This window comes from Eretmochelys imbricata, chromosome 15 (assembly GCF_965152235.1).
Source record: "Eretmochelys imbricata isolate rEreImb1 chromosome 15, rEreImb1.hap1, whole genome shotgun sequence".
Lineage (NCBI taxonomy): Eukaryota > Metazoa > Chordata > Testudines > Cheloniidae > Eretmochelys > Eretmochelys imbricata.
Window position 1 is genome coordinate 28,434,441 of NC_135586.1, and position 20,746 is coordinate 28,455,186.

A 20,746-nucleotide genomic window follows, 5' to 3' on the forward strand; every position below is an offset into this window, starting at 1 on the left:
GGTACTAAGGAACCAATTACAAGTTGGCTAGTTAGCAATCACAGAATGCAGCAGTTTAACATGCTGTTTACTTATCCTTCCTCTAGTTGATCATACCAGAGTTGTTCTACATGATGGAGATCCAAATGAACCAGTTTCAGATTATATCAATGCTAATATTATTATGGTAAGTGTGTTATAGCCTCCTTCAATCTGTCACTGGCACAGAGCATGCTTGCTATTGTATCCCCTCCTAAGAACAAATTAAAATTATTTTACGATCACATCATTCACTGATATTTGTTTTGATCTCTAGCCTGAATTTGAAAGTAAATGCAACAATTCAAAGCCAAAAAAAAGTTACATCGCTACTCAAGGCTGCCTGCAGAACACGGTGAATGACTTCTGGAGAATGGTATTCCAGGAGAACTCTCGCGTTATCGTTATGACAACAAAAGAAGTCGAAAGAGGAAAGGTAAAATGGAACCTTGGGCGGACCCCGGTAAAAGTCATTAAGTTTTAACACAAGTAAGGATTAACCAGACTTCAGTCACGTTGACTTACAAGCTTAAAAATGGTGACATGGTGCAGCTGCCATTGGAGACCCAGGCCCTGATCTGCAAGATGCAGAGTGCCCTCTCCTCTCACTGATAGCAACTGGAATCAAGGGGCACACTCGTCTTACAGGATCAGGCTCTTGTTTAATAAAGGCTGACTAAGTGACAGCTGCCTTACATGAATTTACTTACTGCAAAGTTACTTAAGGGGAGGGGACAGTGAAGGAACTGGTGCAGCCAGGCTGGCAGACTATACGCTGTAAGGGAGTTAATGCCGTGTGCTTGAACCTAAAATATTGCTGCTTATTGGTATCATGCCCAAAGCAGGAATGATTTAGCACTTTTATTTCTAACATCCTGTCTTCTGCGAGCCATGTTCTGCGTGAGCACAGCTGCTCGCTCACTAGAGACTCACAGATCACTAGGGTTGAACTGCTCGGGCAATACCAGCATGTTTATTACTTTGAAAGAGAACTTTTACAGCTATGTATCCCAGAACTTCATCTTGTTTCTTTTAAATGCAGAGAGATCTCATTTGTTCCCCCGTCCTGCGATCTTACTCTGTTTCTGGATCCTAAACTTGTCATGTGGGTAGGTGGATGAAGGGAAACAGAAGAAAGAGAAATGGCTCAGAAATCTTGACAGAGTGTAACAATAGTACCCCACTACTTGTGTGCAGCCTGGTTTTCTCTCTCAGGTGTCCTTTGCCTTGGATTTTTGCAAACACTTTTGCTGATAGTCTGTACTTGTTCTTGTAATTTCTGTGCCTTTTCTGCATTCTTTCCTCTATCTCTTTGTGAATATGATACTTTGTGTTTGAATCTTATACCTCATGTCTTCAGTAAAAAGAAAATATCCTTTCACTCAGCATGATGAGGGCCTGGAAGAAGGCTGAGTAAGAAGATAGCTAGTACTCTCTTATGTAACAAATAATTGACAATGTTTTTTCCTTTGCTTGACCATATAAAATAATGAGGAATTTTAATACCCTTAGTACAGAAGCTGGATATTTGTAGTTTTTGTTGGCATTTCCCCCACCTTAAAGTCTCCAGCCTGTCATCAATAGGGCTGTGGGTTAGCAACTAGTTTTGACTTCTGAGTTGTTAAAATCCTGCCTGCCCTTCATTAAAAAAAAAAAAAAAAAATCAATACCTCTCCCGGGGTGGCTTGATGAAGGACTATGTGACAGGTTCCCTCTGTACAGAGTGCAGTGAAGAAAGACCAGCTGGCCCATTGGAAGGAGCTGTGCCTTGGCTTCCTCACTCCTGGAACAAAATTAAGAGATTTTGGGTGGCTTCAAAGGAGTCATGCTTCAGAGCACTCTCAGGATTCTGTAACTTCTGTGATGTTTGACCAAGTGGGCCAGGCTCATCTTGACTTTCAGTTTTTGCTCTGTCTTTCATAAAGGATTGCTAGATGCTGCTACCGCTCTAGCAATAGCCATTTTGCAGAGGCTTCACGCCTTGTTCCACCAGTCAACACTTCTGCTGCACACTCCCCAAGTTTCTTGGCACCTCTCTCTCAATCGTGCCGGTCTGCTCTCCACACTAATGATGTAGCCCTTTAAAATGATTCAGTAGTCAGATTGTTAAAGTGCTGCATCATGTGCCCAGGGTTTTTGAGATATGCTTCAGCCTTTTCTCTTCAGTAGACACTGATTGCTGGCCTGATTGGATATGACACCTCAGGCCAAGGTGCTTTTTGATATGCAGGAGGTAGAGGGAAGTATCTTTCTCAGAGAGGATGACTTTAGGAACAGTTTGCTTCAGGCAGTAGGGGATCCTGAAACTGGCTCAGATCTATCTAGGACTCTTAAGACTGCAAAATATGCAGTAGGAGAAGCAAACTAAAGCACATCATTACGAATTAAAATAATTCTCTCTCTCAATAATTGTCCCCACCTTGTCTCTCTCAAATTAAAATAATGCAGTCTTGGAAGGGATCCACTGAGTTGATGTACAATGCATCCCCTTTCCCACACTGATGACTCTTTAAGATTACACATTACCGTTGAGACTCTTTATGCCAGCAGCTGCTTCCTTGTTCAGGATTGTGCATTAAAACTGCAAATTGTTATCTCTGTCTGCTTAAATACAAGATGTGGGTTTCAGGGCAGCTTGTGCTTTTTGCAGAAAATACAAACAAACAAACAAACAAAGAAAAACCAAAGCTTAGATCCAAAGCATCCTGGCAAATGTTTATGCATCCAACATAATATCTTCTCATGTTGGCAGCAAGATCCTTTCCTCTGTTGTGTTTTCTATCTGCCGTTGAGTTTTGGCAGTGAAATTATTGACCTTCAGATGCACATTTATGGAGAAGTTGTTCCCTACAGCAATCTGTGGGTGGTCTGCGTTTGATATTGCTAGAAAATCTGTCTCTGTCTACTACAGATGGACTAGGCTTGCATTCTTAGGTTCTCAAGAATTATTGTATCTAGCTATTCCCTATTACTGTTTCACTTGGTTCTGGAGGACTTGCTCCTTTTTATATGGAATACATCATCACAGACTATAGAATAGTCTTCCAAGGGAAGTGGAGCACTCTGAACCAAGCTTACATAGCAACAGAGACAGCATTCTGCACCCCATGGAGAACAATTCCTCATTGCTTGGTGGATGACCTGAAGAGCCCAGTGAACCTTCTGTGCTCTGATTTCTAAATGAGGTGAAGGACAAACTTCTTCCAAAAATGGCCCGTTCCTTTGACTTATGTTAAAATTAGATTTAAATATTAGGTTTTAGAGCTACTTGTGAGGTTAATGCATTCCACTTGAAGTTTTCCATGTATTAAAAGTACTTCTGAGGTGAGTGTGTCATATGCTTCTAGGCTTTCCTCTTCGCTGTCACTGTGATGTGGGGTTTTTTTTTTTTTTTGTCCTCTACTGAAGCTAACATCATCAGGAATGGTGCTAGAAAGCAAACCCTCCTCCCCCAATCTATCCTTATTGTCTTGGACCCTCTGAGCTTTCTTACATTCTCTTTTCTCCCCCATCTTGCACAGGAAAAAGCAATATTCACCTTGAATGGACTTTGGGTGAGACAGGCAAACCTAGCTTTGCCTGTTAAGCTAGTCTTAGCAAATCTGCACCATGCTAGTAACTATCTGAACTTTGTATTTATATAGACCATGAAATCAGATAGTAATTACTTTTTTTTGTCTATCTTCCAGAGTAAGTGTGTCAAATACTGGCCTGATGAATATGCGTTAAAGGAATACGGGGTTATGCGTGTTAGGAATGTTAAGGAAAGTGCAGCTCATGACTATACGCTAAGAGAACTGAAACTTTCTAAAGTTGGTCAGGTAAGTATGTCAGTACCTTTTCTTTTTTCCCTTTTTTTTTTTTTTTTTTTTTTTGGTTAGTCCTTTAGAGTTTCTAACAAATATTCATCTTTTAATTTAGGCTGCAAAAAATAATTGCTGAAAGGACTAAACCTTCTATTGGCCACAAAGAGAGAGTCCAGGAACAGGCTTTTAGTTTTAATAAATCAAGCCCGGTCCCCCTCTTTGAGGCTTGAGTTCTAAGTCAAGGAATTTGGTCTTCTGAGCTTGGAATAATGTCTTTATTCTCCAGATTCTTGTAGCCAGTATTTAAGCACTTCTGTAGATTTACTGGGAGACCTGAAGTTAAGGTGATCTTGCACTTAAGTGCAAACCAAACCATCCTTCAATCTATTTAGGTGCTCACATGTGCCCCTTCACTATAGTATGAGTGCCTTGCATCACCTTCATTCGTAAGGTACCTGTGCAATGACTATTGTTAGTCTGCTCCTGATGTGGGAGCCTTCCTGTTTGCCAGTACCAGAGCAATTCACTACTGCCATATTGCCAGGTTTAATTGTTTTACTGTTTTATTTTTCTTATTTATTCTGCAGTACGCAAAAGCATGCTAAGTTTGGGTATATAGCCCAGGGTCGTTGCCCTGAAGAGCTTAGTCTGTGACCGAAGGAGCTGCATACCGATGGGGTGGCAGTGAGGGAGGAGATAGCCGTGGTTACTGTATGTGATTATGCAGCAGAAGCATGTGCATGGCGTGCTTGACTTACGTATGAATGAGAAGGAAACTGACTTTTCTTGAAGGTGTTAGAAGTGACTCTCAAAGGAAGGATTTGAAGGATGGGAGGGTGTTAGGTTGGCAGAGCATTCTGTGTGTAGGGGAGAGGGTGGAAAAAGGTGCAAAAACTGCTGAGGGATAAGCAAACAGGTTGCTTAGGCTGATGTCACTGGCAGAATGAGACCATGAATGGTGGGTGGGGTGGGAGGAGAGCACAACGTGGTAAGAGACTAAGACCTTGATTCAGCAAGTACGAAAGCATGCAGATCATCCCACTGGTTAGGTTAGGTCAAGGTCGGGGGCAGGGTCCTAAAGGTGAGGACAAGAAGCTAAAGATTGATGCAGTAGAGAAGCAGGGAGCCATGAAGGGATTCAAGAAAGCAGATGGCATGGTCAGATTGCCAGGCCAGGAAGAACTATTGTGGAGGCTGTGTTCATCTGGAGTGGAAGGAAGCAGTGTGGGTGTTGGGGAGGCTAGAGAGAAGTTTACTGTAATCAAGAGGAATGCATGGCCTTTTTAGTTTTTGATCCGTTGTGTTTTCCTTTTTTTAAAACCAAGACTGATTCATCCTGAGTAAATGGATGCTTTTGGTTGGGTTTCTCTTGATATATTTTTTTTACACGTGTGGTGGTGGCTCTTTTTCAGGGGAACACTGAGAGAACAGTCTGGCAATATCACTTCAGAACCTGGCCCGATCATGGAGTACCCAGTGATCCTGGTGGTGTCCTTGACTTCTTAGAGGAAGTCCACCACAAGCAAGAAAGCATCGCTGATTCAGGACCTGTTGTGGTGCATTGCAGGTACAATAATGCAACTTATTTCCTGGCGTCTGCAATAAGCTTCTTCTTAATACCATCCTCTGGAAGTCCAGTACATCTTTATACTGGACACTTATTTAGGTTGGGCTACTCTGACTTTATTGCCTATTCAGAAAGGAAACCATAATCACTTCCTAATTTTTTTTTTTGACAGCGCTGGGATTGGACGAACAGGAACTTTTATTGTGATTGATATTCTTATTGACATAATCCGAGAAAAAGGTAGGTCCCCAGTTTAGTTTCTTCACAAGTGCTGTGAAAGTGCCATTATCTGTGAGAAGGAGACAATTGGTGAAGATCAGGAAGAAGCTGCAAAGTGTATGTTTGTGCCTGGCAGAAATCACATCCTTTGAGATGTGCTCCCATTGACCCCAAAGGGATGGGAGGGTGTTAGGTTGGCAGACCGGTGGCCAAAGCCCGGAATGAGGATTTTGCATTTCACCTACAGTGATTTTGTAAATTCCATATTTTTTTGCTGGCATACCCAATTTTTGCCAGCACCTTTATTCTGCGACTATCCATTTGTACCTACGGTTTGCCATCTTTGCTGTCGAAAGCATTTTAATGATCTTGGTTTCCTATTTGCAAGGGCAAATTGTGAGGTCTTCTTCTAAAGTTATAGTGGACAGACAATGCCATGTTAATATCCCTTTATATAACTCAACATAAAGTTAATACTATACTGATATAAGGCCTTTCCTGATCTGAAGGCTGCTTATCACTTGTCTCCTTTCTCAGCTATGGTGGAGTGAACTTTTTTTCTTTAAGTTCCAAGTATTCCACCTTTACCTTGGTGCCTCTGTATTATGATAAACATTTTCAGCTGAAGACTGGATTTGACTTCATTTGGAGTCTAATATGGCAATACAAAGTGACGGTTCCTTCATCCTCCAGAACAGCTTGGTATCTTGTCTTTACAGTACTGCAAGTTTATGTACAAATGGCTAAGCAAGGCTGTGAAACTTAGATTTCCACACCAAATCATTATTACAGGAGTGCCCAAATGTGCTGTGTGTTTTATATTCACAAGGGGAAACAGAGTCTCTGTCCCAAAGAGTTGACAATTAAACAAAAAGAGCGTGTGTTACACTGCTGCCCTAACACTGGTGGTCTCTTGTAGGTGTGGACTGTGATATTGATGTTCCAAAGACCATTCAGATGGTGAGATCGCAGCGGTCAGGGATGGTTCAAACAGAAGCACAGTACAGATTTATTTACATGGCAGTACAGCACTACATTGAAACGCTACAGCGTAGAATTGAAGAGGAGCAGGTATGTTGGTCGCAAACCTACCACGGTCTTTGTGCAGTGATTCTGATTAGGAGCTTGCTGCGATGATGGGAACGAGCAGAATTGCCCTATTGCCGTCTGACTTTTTGAGGCATATCTACTGTATGTTGATTATATATATCATGAAAAGGCTTGTTCTATTACACTATTCATTCAAAGAGCTTTACTATCTATTTCAAGTCACTATCTTAAAAGACTTGTTGAAACTGAAGGATTTAGATAATTCTAAAGTAGTAAGAACACTTAGTTTTCGGCCATCTAGGAGTGGGAGAAGATTCCTCCATCACTATTTCTACCTCCAGTATTTTCATGGAAGGTGCAACAACATCTGTGGCCCAGTCCTGCATTCCTAGTGCACTCAGAACTCTTATTAACTTCACTGATTAGGTTAGGATGTGGAAGGAATGAAAAGTAAGACTCTCAGTCTTAATAAAGAAGACTCCCTTCTGCTTCATTGTACGTAACCTGGATTTCAAGAGTTATTTCAAGTCTCTCCATTAAATCTCTGTTTGACGTGTAGTAATTGTATTCGATCAGCAGTCACGGCAACATCTGTTTTGGAAGTCTAACGTTTTAAGTGTCTAGTGATTAAAAGGTGGATATGTTGGGCTTAGTTTAAGTCTTTGGAAAGAAATATTTTTAAACAATGGAGCCAATGTTATTGCAGCAGAATAGCCAAGGAAGAGAGAGCATTTAGAGCAGACCCCCTCGGAACAAGGTAGAGTGACTGCATTGGAATGAGCGTTGGTCAGCTCAGGATTAGTTAAAGTGGAATCATGGAGGTATTCCTTGCTCTGGAAAGCTCCAGCCTCCCCAGAATGCCTTTGCAGATTGTTTGTATTGTGTTGTGATGGAGCGTTCGTTCTTTTTCTGTCCTTTTCTTCCTTGGCTCTTTCATTCTTTCAATCCTTACCCTAAATGACTGCCATCCTGGGTTCTTAGCCTTGTCTGGAACAGCAGGGGCTGTTCTCCTCTGCAGATCTCCATACTGCTGCAACGATTATATAGCTAAAGCTACTGATCTTTCTCCCTCTTCCAAGACTATTCACACCATCTGTTACACACCTAATCACCACCTGCAGAACAGGAGTCCCCAGGCGCTTCAAACATTTTTCTTTTATGACTCTGTCCTACCTTGCCTTAAAGCTCACTGAAGTTTGAAAATGCACGGAGTTCTCTGCAAAGCTCTTACTCTCAAATATTATATATTGTTCAATACACTTGCAGCCCTTCACTAAATTGCCTCTACTGTCTCTTGGCATTTGTTTTTAGTTCCAATATAAATGGAACTAATGCCTTTAAATAGCATCTGATACTAGAACAGAGGAATCTCTCTCTCCTGTGATGGTCAGATTAAATCTGTAGTCATGTAAAATTTATACTACTGTGCTAAAATGGTAACAAGACTTAAACTGGATTCTAAGCTTTTCTTTACTCTAATACAGTAATAGTGCTTCTAGTTTTGGACTAAAAAGCCCTTTGAAGCTCTTGTAGGAAGCTAATGTGATCCTGAGCAGCCTTGTGATGACCTGATGGTGCTCCACATGTGCAATGAGAGAGAGGAACAAAAATGGATGGAAATGGGTTGGGAGCAGCAGTAGACTGAAGGAAGCAGCTAAGTGTCTTCTGTCCCCAATTTTCAGTTTATTTGGGGGGTGAAATTTACTGTTTCTGTCATCCTTTCTGCCAGTGGAACAACCTTCCCTCCCAAAAAAATAGTTGTGGAAAGAAAAGCAAGTTCAGTATCTTATTCTTGCCCTAATTCAGAAAATGTGTTGAGTCGTTTGCCCAGCTCTACTCTAGAAATCTTCCCTGTTTCCTTTCGGCATTGAGAGCCTCTGGAGTCTCGATGTAATCAAGTAGCATGTTAAATATTGCCTGTCTCTTCTGGATATATGAAAACTACAAAGTAAACTTGTTTGATTAATTTTCTTTTTGGAAGCAGTAATTTTTTTTTTTATAACACTGAAGTAACTTGAGTTATTATTTCTAATGAGGAATAATGGAAATGTGGTAGGAATAATTAAACTAAATAGGAGGAATAATTATAACGAATTAGCGAAGTCAGAGGAAGAAAAGCCTCAGATTTACATCTGCATGGTTTGTTTTCTCTAATTTAGTCAGATCAAAGAACAGAGCAGACTCTGATTCTGCTTCTCTGCTGCTTTTACACTTAAGATACGCCTGCTGGTTGAATTGGCATTTATCACAGGGTTAGAAGAATTCAAAATCCAATTTTAGCCTGCAGCATAAAATTGACCTTTACTAGCTGTGTCTAGGTGAGAGGTGTGAACCTCACAGATTCTAAAATTGGGGCAGCGTCTGAACCTTTATTCCCCTTAAATCTGATTTTTGGAAGGTTGCAACAACTAAATACTTAGTTTTGACTCGTGGTTCCTGCCAAGTGATTTGTCAGGAGAAGGTGGGAGGTGGAAGTGGTAGAGAACATCCCATTTCTAGTGGCAGCTACATATAGCAAGATAGGCCGAGGTTTTCAGAATTGCCTTAATGGGAATTAGGAATCCAAGGCTATGTCTTTACTGAAAACACTACGGTGGCATTGCTGCGGCTGCCCTGCTGCACTGCTTCCGCATAGGCGCTCACGACAGCAATGGGAGAGGTTCTCGAAGGCGGTAGCTAGGCCTACGGAAGAATTCTTCCATCAGCCTAGTGCTGTTTACACCGGGGATTACGTTGGCCTAGCTACGTCTCTCAGGTAGGGTTTTTTCACACCTCTGAGGGACATAGGTATGGCGATGTATTTTTTTCAGTGTAGACCTGTCCCAAGTCTCCTAAGATGCTTTGCAAATCTCAGTCATAGGATTCATTGGATCATTAGGTGCTGCTGGTCTGAGCACTTCAAGAATACACCTTGGAAAAGTCTGGAGTGGGGCTTGCACTCGTACTTGACCGTTTAAACCTTGACTTTGGTGTATATTTAGCTATTGTTAATGTCTATCCTAAACTGGAGAATGATGTCCATTTGCCCTAGAGACCCACTGGCTGACACTGCCTACTGTACGGTGAAGGGCGGATCTTTTTGCCAGGTTTGGATGAAGAAAATACATTCATGTTCATATTCACGTGTGTGAACTCATGAAGTTGGCACATCTGGTTTGAGACGGGGGGCGGTGGGCGGGCAGACAGGCAGGCAGGGTTTGAGCATTCTGTGAAGATTTTTACCAAAAGCTGCCAATAGTCAAAGATTACCTCTAGCAATATCCAGACTGCATGTTGTAGTGACAGAAGTGAAATCTTTCAGGCTTTAACTTTTATATAAAATAAAAAACCTCTTTTCTGGGAAAAAAGTAGGTTTGGCTAATTTATATTTAATTTCTTGAACTTTAGATCTGTTCTCTTCTAAAAATGTAGGGTTCTGTTTTCATTGACCATTCTAAACCTGTTCAATTTTTGTGTTCCCCTTTTTCAGAAGAGTAAGAGGAAAGGGCATGAATATACGAACATTAAATATTCTTTATCGGACCAGACAAGCGGGGATCAGAGCCCACTTCCACCATGCACTCCGACCCCAACCTGTCCAGAGTAAGTAGCAATTTCTCAAAGTATACAAGTGAGTTCTGAAATGCCTGTGAATTCAAGCAGATCCGGCAATAGAGAGTCAAATTGTGGACTGTTTTCCTCGTAAAAGTTTATTTCTAATCCTAGAACAAAGGAATTTCCTGAGCAAACTCTTGCTCTCTTTCTCTACTCACTTTCACTTGAGGGTCCTTTATTAATTTTTTCTGGTGTCCTCACAAACGGAATTTTTCAATCACGCACTGATTTTTCATTTGACATAAGTGGGGCCTTGGTGATAAACAGTGGTTCTCAACCAGGGGTTTGGGAGCCTCTGGGGGGCCCACGAACAGGTTTCAGAGGGTCCGCCAAGCAGGGCCAGTGTTAGACTTGCTGGGGCCCAGGGCAGAAAGCCAAAGTCCCACCACATGGGGCTGAAACATGGGGCCCAGAGCACTGGCACCCGAGGCTGAAGCCAAAACCTGAGCAACTTAGCTTCCCAGGGGCCCCAGTCAGTTGCCCTGCTTGTTACCCCACAATGCCGGCCCTGGGTTTTATATGTAGAAAACCATTGTTGTGGCACAGGTGGGCTGTGGAGTTCTTATAGCACGTTGGAAGAGTGGGATGGCTCAAAAAGAAAAATGTTGAGAATCCCTGGGTTAAAACATATGAAAAGGATATCTTGGGTGTGAAGCACTTAGATCTGAAAAATATATCGGCTCTATTCATAGAGCACAAATTGTACATGGGTCCCTGCAACCACCAATGAATAGAGGAACTGTTTAGCAAGCATACATCAGTATTGCCTAACAATAGTTTAGGACAGAAAGTAAAGAATACCATACCCCATTGAAATGATCTGTCTGTCTTGTGTATTTCTACGATGACAATTACTGTGGTATCTGAGCTTAGGGGAAATGTAGATTGAAAGAATTCAGTGACTGAGGTTAGAATTTAGCCAGGACACCAAGGTTAATACCTCCATACTTCAGGGTGCAGTGGTGAAGAAAAAGGCCCCTGGTTCTCAAAAGCTTGGCCGGAAAGGTGGAAGAAAATCCGTTAATACTTTGTCATTCTGTTTCCCTACTGTGTTGGGTTTTCTTGTTAACCTACTCAGTGACTAGAATTGTAATAAGATTGAGATGCCACCCTCTTGTAATCTTGCCTTCAGCCTGTCCCAGGTTTTGTGCTGACTTAACTCTGTGCAACCGTATTGATGTTCAAGTGGGCAACTTCACTGCTTGCATGGAGTGGAGTTGTCACAGAATCTGCCCCCATTGACTGGGTCATGCAGCCAATATTCTGAATCCAGATGCTCTGTGCTTTGAAGTGAATTGAACAAGTTATTAGCTAACTTCATTGAATCGTGTATAGGTATTTATTTTGTAGTAAACCTGACCTTTTTTCCCTATAAAAATCTGTCATTTTAGAATGAGAGAAGACAGTGCTAGAGTCTATGAAAACGTGGGGTTGATGCAGCAGCAGCAGAAAAGCTTCAGATGAGATGTGCAGAAACTTCCCCGCGAAGGAAGGTATGTACATTAAAATTCTAGTATGATCTGGCCGAAAGCTGCTTTTATTGCACTATGGCATATTTTAACATAATCACAATTCAATCATGAAATGGATTTAAGCCAAGAATCTTTGCCATAGTGTCAGTTGGTTTAGCAGCTAAAGTATTCAACATCATTTTCACAGCAACTCGATTTACTGATTGAGGAAGGTAATATTTTGGACCCAGCGGAGCCAGATCTTAATGGAAAGAATTCCAATTCCAACACAAAAGTCAGACCGTTCAGAGCAAAGACCAGAGATCAGAGCTAATATGCCACCTTGCTTATAAAGTTTGAACGCAGACTCCCATTATAAGTTAAAATTGGTTTTGATTATTGCACGTCAGCAAGGGTTGCAGGATCTGACTGAAACTTTAACTGCTAAACCAACTCACACTACAGAAAAGATTCTTGGATTAAATACATTTCAGAATTGAGACGGTGGCGCTCACTGTGTCTGTGGGTATTCGTGAGCGTTGCTGGATTGGGCTGTAAGTGTTTTTAAATCCTCTCATTTTGATCTATTGACTCAAAATGTTTTATGCTCATGTTCCCATTGCTGAGCTGATACAGCTATGGGAGGGTGGCGTGGATGCTGTTCTGCCTCTGACGAGAATTTCTATTTTTGGCACCAATGTAAGAGGCAAGCAAGAATGAGATAAACTTTTAGATTTCAGGGAGAGTCTGCAACAACAGCCACTTTTGTATCACATTGAATAATTTTGGACTTGTAATCTGAGCCAATTTACTCTGGAGGTCAGTGATAGAATAAATATAGGGGGTCCATGAGGTCATTTGTACATGGAGCCCCCTTTCAGAGAATAACTGAACTTTCAAACTTCTTAAATTAAAACTTTGTACAATATATTAGCATATGGGTTTAATGTGCTTATGTGATAGAACACCTCTGCTTCGAAGAGGTGGCTGGGCCAGTAATCTGCAAATATACGATTTATATCGGCCTTTATATGATTGATTGTAATGGTCTGTCAGAGCCATTATGGCATAGAAAGGACCCAGCACCCACCCCGACCCAATAGACTGTAACCCGTATCAGAGTTGGAAAGTGGTCCATAAACTGGGCATTTGTTAGATAAGTCATGGTCTGGTGATCTGTTTAATGGGTTTTTGCAGTATATCCTGTTCTGGTGTCTACATTTCAATAGCTCCCTAATTAGTATTCCCTACAACCAGGGAACAGTACACATCTTAAAATCCTCTCAGTTATGTATTGCCACCCACTCAGCCCTCAAGAGAGTTAAACTACTAAAACCAATTTTAACTTACAATGGGAGTTTGTCTTCAAACTTCATAAGCAAGATGGAATATTAGCTCTGATCTCTGGTCTTTGCTCTGAATAGCCTGACTTCTGTGTGTTGGAAATGGAATTCCTTCCTTTAAATTTAAGTGAACTGCAGGCTTACAGAAGAAATTATATAGACAGTTCTGAAGACTAAAACATTCTATCTCTGGAACAGATCCAACATAGACAGCTGCAATGTAAGCTTGCCCATGCTGCTTTGGAAGTACGCTTTGATCCTGGCCTACGCTAGGGGACTTGAAGACCACCTAAAGAGACAAGGCAGCAGTCTGTCTAATCCTTGGCCTCTTTACTGACACTGTCAGAAGAGTGCCAACTGTCTTTGTATGATGTGGACAGGTGTCCACAAGAAACTGGACTGAAACCACTGACTGACTTCAGGTCACAATTGGATACGAATGACTTTGTCATTGCCAGCTCAGGGCAGATTGGAGCCAAAGCTCTGGAGTAGGAAGTGAAGGGTCTTCATCCTATTATTGATATAATATCACTAAATTAAACCCTTACCATCACTCAAATAAGTACTTGGATTTTGTCTTACACTATATTTAAATAAAGAAAAGGAGTACTTGTGGCACCTTAGAGACTAACCAATTTAGTCTCTAAGGTGCCACAAGTACTCCTTTTCTTTTTGCAAATGCAGACTAACACGGCTGTTACTCTGAAACCTATATTTAAATACGTATCATTTTTTTGGCTGCTCCCCAGTCAAATGTAATTGGATATATTTGTTTCACTCTTTCTGGTTCTCATAAACTAGCCTACTACTGTTGTTCTCAATTGGAAACATTGCAATTTGAATTTAAGTTTTAAGTGAACTTTATTCTAAAGTTAGGTTTCTATATTCTTTTGATGCATTCTTACGTTTTGGGCCAGAGCTACCTTATGGTGACCCTTTCAAGAATTAACAGTTTAGACTTTTTTTGTTGTCCAAGCCAACTGAAATGCAAAATGAACAGCGTAAATAGTGAAAAGTAAATTAGATCTTAATTCTTTCAGCTTCTGCACTAAGAAGTTGGTAATCTTCTTCCTTTTGTGTTAAAAAAGGACTTCAGACCTGTCACTGTCCCTTTGACAGAACATGTTTACAATTGTACAGTAAACATGGAACAGGTGGGATATGCCACTCCACATGAAAGTTGGGAGAAGACCAGACTATATCTCTTTAAACTGATGGATGCCTCTATGTGAAGTGTCAAAATGAAGTATTTCCATGTAAATTCAGAATGATGAATTGTTATAGTATATGGTTCTAAAGAGCTTTTAATTTTTTTCCCTTTCCCAGAAATATTGTTTTTTAAAAAAGGTCAAGAAAGAGATGGAACAAGCTTCACATGAAGAGTGAACTTTGAAGGCTTGGTACCTTTTTATTTATGGTGTTTAACCCTTCAATAATAAGCAAAACTTAAGACCATCTAAAGATCATAATATCCTTTCTCGCCAATACCTGATTTACAATTGCTCATTTTTCAAATAAAAAGGAAATCCTCTCTACAATGTAGAAAGATATTTTGTAGAATCTTAATTGTGAATCCAGCCAACTGTTAGACTGGCGTTCGTTTCCTTCAAATAGCATTTTTGTTTCAAAATCTGGTTATTAGCATTATTTCTTCTCAGAGCAGTTGTGGGGATTTTTTTTGAGTGGGGAAGCCGATTATATAAAAATAAAATACTAATGGGAACAATTCTTGATTGTTCGAAGACAGTGGATCACCCACATTAATAGTCAGCTACATGATAAAATTAGTCCTAATACATTTCAAACCTGGTCTGAGTTTGACAGGGGGGAGCAGTTAATCTTTGAGATGAAGGTGTTTTTTGTGACAGCTGAGTTGCTTGGGCTATTTTTGAGTAACTACAAAAGGTACCCTTTGTATCAGACTAGAACGTTCTCTAGACGACCTGTACCCCAGAGACCAATTTACAGCCACTCTGTCGAAAAAAGAAAAAAGGCAGCTGTCTAGGCAGCTGTGGGGACGCTGCCGATGTGAATTTTTCAGTGTTCATTTACTAAGCAGGAGCTCTGACCTGTGGAGTTGAGACATTTTAGGAAGCTCCACAATGACCCTTGACATCGTATTAAAACGATGAAACTAGTAACCCCCTATGCAGGCTGTTATCTTAGGCTGACGAACCCCGTCTTAAAAAATACAGTTATTAGGCCTTCTGGTTCTCAGTAAGGCCTTACACTAATGGCGGTAGCCTGGGGAAAAGGACTCTATGGAAACTAGCTATCACCTAAAATTGCCTTAATGAAAAGGGCAGCGCAGGTACCAGTCAACAGCCTCTTGTTCTGGTCTGTTTCGTCAGGCAGGAGTTTCATTAACATTCTGCCTAAAGTGCCTTTCAGAGCCACATCCAATTTGCTCTCATGTTTTAATTAAAAAAAAAATACTGCATCTATCTCTAAAAACACTTTTTTGATTGTTATTAATGAAACAAAATCTTCCCAGAGCGACGTCAGCAGTGGGAGATGCTGTCCTAGTGCCATGGTTTTCTTCATCTGCAGAAGAAGGGCTGTAAACGCCTCTCAGTTTCCTGCATGAAAGAAACTTTGCCCTGTCCTGTTGTCGGAATCTGGATCTCCCATTGGAGCCTATAGCAGCTGAGTGTGTGCTCATGGCAGGATGGGGCTCGAGGAGTGTCTTAGTCCAGTGGTGTCTTAGCAGCATCTTTCCCCTCACTGCTGGTGGAGTTCTGAGAATTGTGGTGACGCCATCAGGTAGTGTTGAGGAATTATCAGCATTTTTATTTAGAGTATGCAGGTAATGGTAATCTCTGCACTGCATTGCTGTATGTGCAGTGAGGGTGCAGGAGTGATGAAGTTACATTATTGGCCATATTAGTGAAATTACACAAAAGCCTGGAATGTAATTAGTGCAGCATTTGTGTTCCCTACATTGATGTGGGGATTGCATTAGCTTTCCCTGAGAATGCTTTGCAATGTCAAATGCTTCACATTTTGTGTTTTGTCTGAACTGAATGAAGGTGCATCTTAACTTTAAGCTGAACTTTGTTACTTTGCCTCTTGTACTTTGTTATAATACCTCTTTGTCTTCTGGTCCTGGAACTCCTGTCACCAGCACACCATAATATTTGTGTCTTAATGTCATTGTCTATAGCACAGTCGTTAATATTTGCACCCTCTGTAGAGCTAAAATTCTTATGGCTTGATGAAAGGATAGTCCGTTTTCATCTACTTGTGTTCGTTCAGTCACAAATAGAATATTTGCTTTATGTCCCCTTCCTTCCCCAGCCTCCGTGTACAGTTTCATCATGTTGACGTTTTCTGCAAAGGTTAAATAGGGATCATTTAAGTGCCGAGTTGTGATTTTGAATTGAGTAATTCAATAACAGTCTAAATATCTGTTAATCGAAAATTTTGTGTAGCATTATATGGTGCTATATTTCCTTGGATGCTGCCAGGTTTTGAATCAGGAGGAAATGGAGTGCATGTTCAGGATTAGAAATAGTGTATATCAAAATGAAAGTTCAAAGGAAGATCCTCTAAGCAGTAGCTTATGAACTGCACTAATGTGACTTGTCCTAAAGATTGACTTGTATTGGCTGCAACCAATAATATGGTGATGTATTCAGCATAAAGTTGCCTATCATAAGATAGCATTTAAAGTCTGTGGAACTCAGCTCTGTAGTTATTTGTTCTTGGAACTGGGGAAATCTCATTTGTCTAGAATGTGTGTTAATCTTAAAGAGCACATGATGGATGAATGTGTTTTGTTTTGTTTTTTTAAATTAGAAAAGATTCCAAAAGATTGTATGCTAGGGAAAGCTGTTTCTTTTGCATTGGAGTGTCTGGCCCTGCTGAAAACCAAAGGGGGGGATCTTGCAAGTTACAAACCAGCCGCCTTTCAAACATAGCCGACAGAGGGGTAACTCTTTTAGTGTGTCTTTCTCTTTTAGTATTATTTTAAACATTGGTTGTTTTATTACAAATCAAACAAAAGATATAAATGTTCTGTGGTACAGGGGGAAAATGGATACTTGGGTTTCATTTAGTATTTTTAGTGGGTTTTTAAAAACGAATGTAACATCACTGTACAAGCTATTGCTGTAATAATGGAATGGAAAAGGGATACAGTTTTGAAGTGTTCTATTGTAGAAGACTTTATACCACAAGGGAAATTTAAACCAATTCCGAAGGCACAATATTGTATGCCAGCGAGAATCTGCTGCAGACCCTCATTTACTGAATGTTTTATAACACACACTTTAATTTCAGGTAACCTTTATTAGGACTGATTAATTCTTCTATTGACCAAACTTTTTTTTTCTCTTGAGGTATGTGTGTTCAAAAATACAACTTCATTAGCTGTATCCTAGCTATACAGCTTGTTTCCTTTTTCATTGTAGGGATGGGATAGATCAAACAGTTGGTACTAGGACAGTTTTTTCATAACTTCATTATTTCAAATTAATTTTTATTTTTTTTCCATTTTAAAATAGCAAAACATGTAATTAATTGCAGACCTGGTTATTTATGACACTATTGTGATTTTTTTATTACAGTACTACAGGCTAATGAAAAAAAAGATCCTTTATTAGGTGGACTAGACCGTACATTTATTTTTTCCTGCAATGTATGAAGTATTGTACCAGAGTATTAAATGAAATGTAATATTTTATTGAAAATCTCTATCCTTTAAAAGGAGGACATTTAGGATGTCATCAATTTGATGTGAATCATGTAAATGTTAATAATGATGCGCTGTTTTATTATACATTTAGTGTTTCAAAAGACTCACTTATTGCCTTTTGCCCACATACATTCTGTAGATCATTTACAATTGTCAAAATGTGACATTAAAAGACTAGATCCTGTATAGAAATATTAGTGGTGGTTCATTGTTTTCCCTGCTGGTATTTATGGGTGTTAGTTCAGCTGCTTTTTGAGCTGCGCTGTGATTTTTATTGCTGCAAGGTTATATTATCAGAATAAAAGCATATTTGTAAACAGCAGAGTTAAAAATTAGGAATAAAAATAATTTTTCTTATAAGATGGTTTTTGACCATTACTCCAACTCTTTTTCTGTAGCGCTTATATTAAAGTCAAGGTTTCTTTTGTTAGGTAACCCCACTCTAGACTGGGAAGAGGTTCTGATCTAAGTCCAGTCAGCCTCCCTCCATGGTGTAGCTCTGTGTTATGTAGAGGGCCTTTGCTCCCCACAAGAAGAGCTTGAGCACAGCGAAGCTTCTTTTGTAATATATGGTATTTCAGTGTTATTAACCCACTGCTTTTACTGCCCACTGCAAATTGGATAGCCCTGTAGCAAAACACTCAGTTCTATCTCAGTACAACTCATCCATTTAACTTCCAGAGGCCTGTGATTTTTTGTGTGCCTCATCGGACATGTACAAGAGAGTCTGGTTTCCCTCCTCTCCCTTTGTGGACATGTGCCTGGTTGACTGGACCTGTGTAAATCTGCTGCTGTTTGCACTCAAATAGTGCAGGGAAAATCCCTAAAGCCATGATGGGCAATAGCTTCCTCTCCAGCTGAATGTTTAATGTGTTGCTGAACCCTTTTAAAAGGAGAAGGGAATATAAAGTTCAGTGGGGAGGAGAAGAGAGAACAGCGGTCCCACCCCTCCCTTTGTGTATTTGGGGACTTCATTTGAGTACTGTAGAGAGAGGGAAGCTGCTGCTTTCATTTATTTCTGATGTTTTCTTCTATGAGCTGCTTCCTTATTTCTTGCAGAGATGTCGACTATACCGCTCACGTCTGCAGGGCTCTGATGTGTGCCAGCACCCCGCAGTGATTCAGAGGAGGTGCTGGTGCTTTTGGAGGGGCTGTGCTGCACCTCAGGCTTCTTTCTGCCCGCTGCTGCTGCGGCCCTTCAAAAGCTATTGAAATCCTTGGATCTCTGAAGCACTTGGAGCAGGGTGCATTTAAAATCCAGTGCTCTGCCTGTTCCCTGGAGTGGAGCAGAGGATATGCGTGCCCCCAAGCCTAAATACAGCAGCTCAGTCTAATTTTAGACCTACCAACCCAGGCAGTATCACACCATAAAAGCAATTGGGAACTAACTCTTACTCGGCGTTTTGTTACCATTGTTGGCTCTCCAGAACCAAACAGCCTGCAATATTGAGTCTGTTTCACAGTAATATGAACTAATTACAATGAATGGAACAATGACACTGAGTCAAACCCCTTGGTAGATTGTGCTTACAGATGCTGATCTGTGGAAATATAAATGAGCCAATCTGTGCTCTTTAAGAAGCAGGCGCTGCATTGCAATATGGACAGCGTGAGGAGACGCCAGCTGGACACAGAGGAAATATCAGCCAAGTTTGTTGTAAAACAAGCTCAGTCTCAAAGCAATGGAAAGGCATAAAAATAATCCACTGAAATATCGGGAAGAAAGCAAATCTCCACTGTTAGAGCCTTTAAATACAAGCTGAATTCAAATGAGGACAGTAGCCACGTAGAGCATCTCTGTTTTAAGATTATAATCCTGCAGGGTAAGATGGTATGAATGTGTCTAACAAGGGTGCGTTGGGTTTGGATCCACTTTTCTGTATTGCATGATAAATGCATACCACTTAGGGGGTTAGAGTTATTCAGTCCAGTTTGAGAACTGTACTTCAGAAATCAGAATAATCAACAAAGGAATGATTGTCCTTACGGTTAAGGTATTGGGCTGAGACTTAGACTGGTATAGTAATGGCTCCTATCCTGTTCCTCTCACCTTTGCCCCATGACTTCCCTGGACAAATTCTAGTAATATCTTTCCTCCCACACTTATTGTCTTAAACTGTTTTATAGACGTGAACCAAACTCCCTAACACACCATCCTGCTGCTCAATATGTTACACACCCAGCTACTTAAGTACAAACAGGCTTCTTTTACTTTGACCGCCCCACCAATCTCTACCCATTTGTATCATCCACTAGTAGCAGCTTGTCAGTAACTAAGATTGAGCCCTGTTGGGCAGTGACTATTTCTTTACTATAGGTGTGTGAAGTCACCTTGCACACTGGGGCCCTCTTACTGAACCCTTTAGGCTTTACCATGATACAAGTGAATCATTCTATGAATATCTGATAACCATTACAGGAAAATCCTGAGCTTCCCAGAGGGTTCCACCTAATGTTCCGATACAGTGGTGATGAATGAAAAATACAAATACCGAGAAGGGTGGTTAACTAGTTAATGACAATATTGTTGTCTTTCCCCTTGAGACTGCCCACCTGTCCTGTCTTTGGTAGAAACTATATGATACAACAAATTAGGCCCAGATTTTTAAAGATACTGAAGTGTTGCTGCACTCAGCATTGCAATGCCTAGCTGATTTAGGAGCCAAAATCTCATTTTAAAAAGAGATTTAGGTGCTTAGTGACCAAAATCCCATTCACAGTCAATGGGGTTTTGGTGTCTGAGTGCCTTAATTCACCTGGAAAATGGGGTTTAGGTTTCTAAATCAGTTAGGTGTTGCCATGCTGAGTACATTAACGCCTTTAAAAATCTGGCCCCTAGTGTTCAGGGTGGGGTACTTAGAAAGATGAATTTCATTGATATTTCTTTATACATTTGGCTGTACAAAGGATCAGACAACCATATAGGTAACAAAATAAACCTGAAAGATTTCAGACCATTGGATTTCAGAAAGGCGGAAAATGAAGGTGTCCTTTACTCAGCT

General features: G+C 40.6%; 1 protein-coding gene across 1 annotated transcript in view; it reads left to right on the forward strand.

Moving 5' to 3' along the window:
- PTPN11 (protein tyrosine phosphatase non-receptor type 11) overlaps positions 1-18,104 on the forward strand; it is a 41,682-nt gene extending 23,578 nt beyond the window's left edge. Inside the window, exons 8-16 of the mRNA XM_077834648.1 lie at positions 87-166; positions 296-454; positions 3,708-3,839; positions 5,237-5,391; positions 5,564-5,631; positions 6,530-6,681; positions 10,130-10,242; positions 11,646-11,747; positions 14,375-18,104. Coding sequence (XP_077690774.1) covers positions 87-166; positions 296-454; positions 3,708-3,839; positions 5,237-5,391; positions 5,564-5,631; positions 6,530-6,681; positions 10,130-10,242; positions 11,646-11,718 — 932 coding nt within the window. The 3' untranslated portion in view covers positions 11,719-11,747; positions 14,375-18,104. The remainder of the gene's footprint in view (positions 1-86; positions 167-295; positions 455-3,707; positions 3,840-5,236; positions 5,392-5,563; positions 5,632-6,529; positions 6,682-10,129; positions 10,243-11,645; positions 11,748-14,374) is intronic.
- Positions 18,105-20,746: the final 2,642 nt, after the last annotated feature.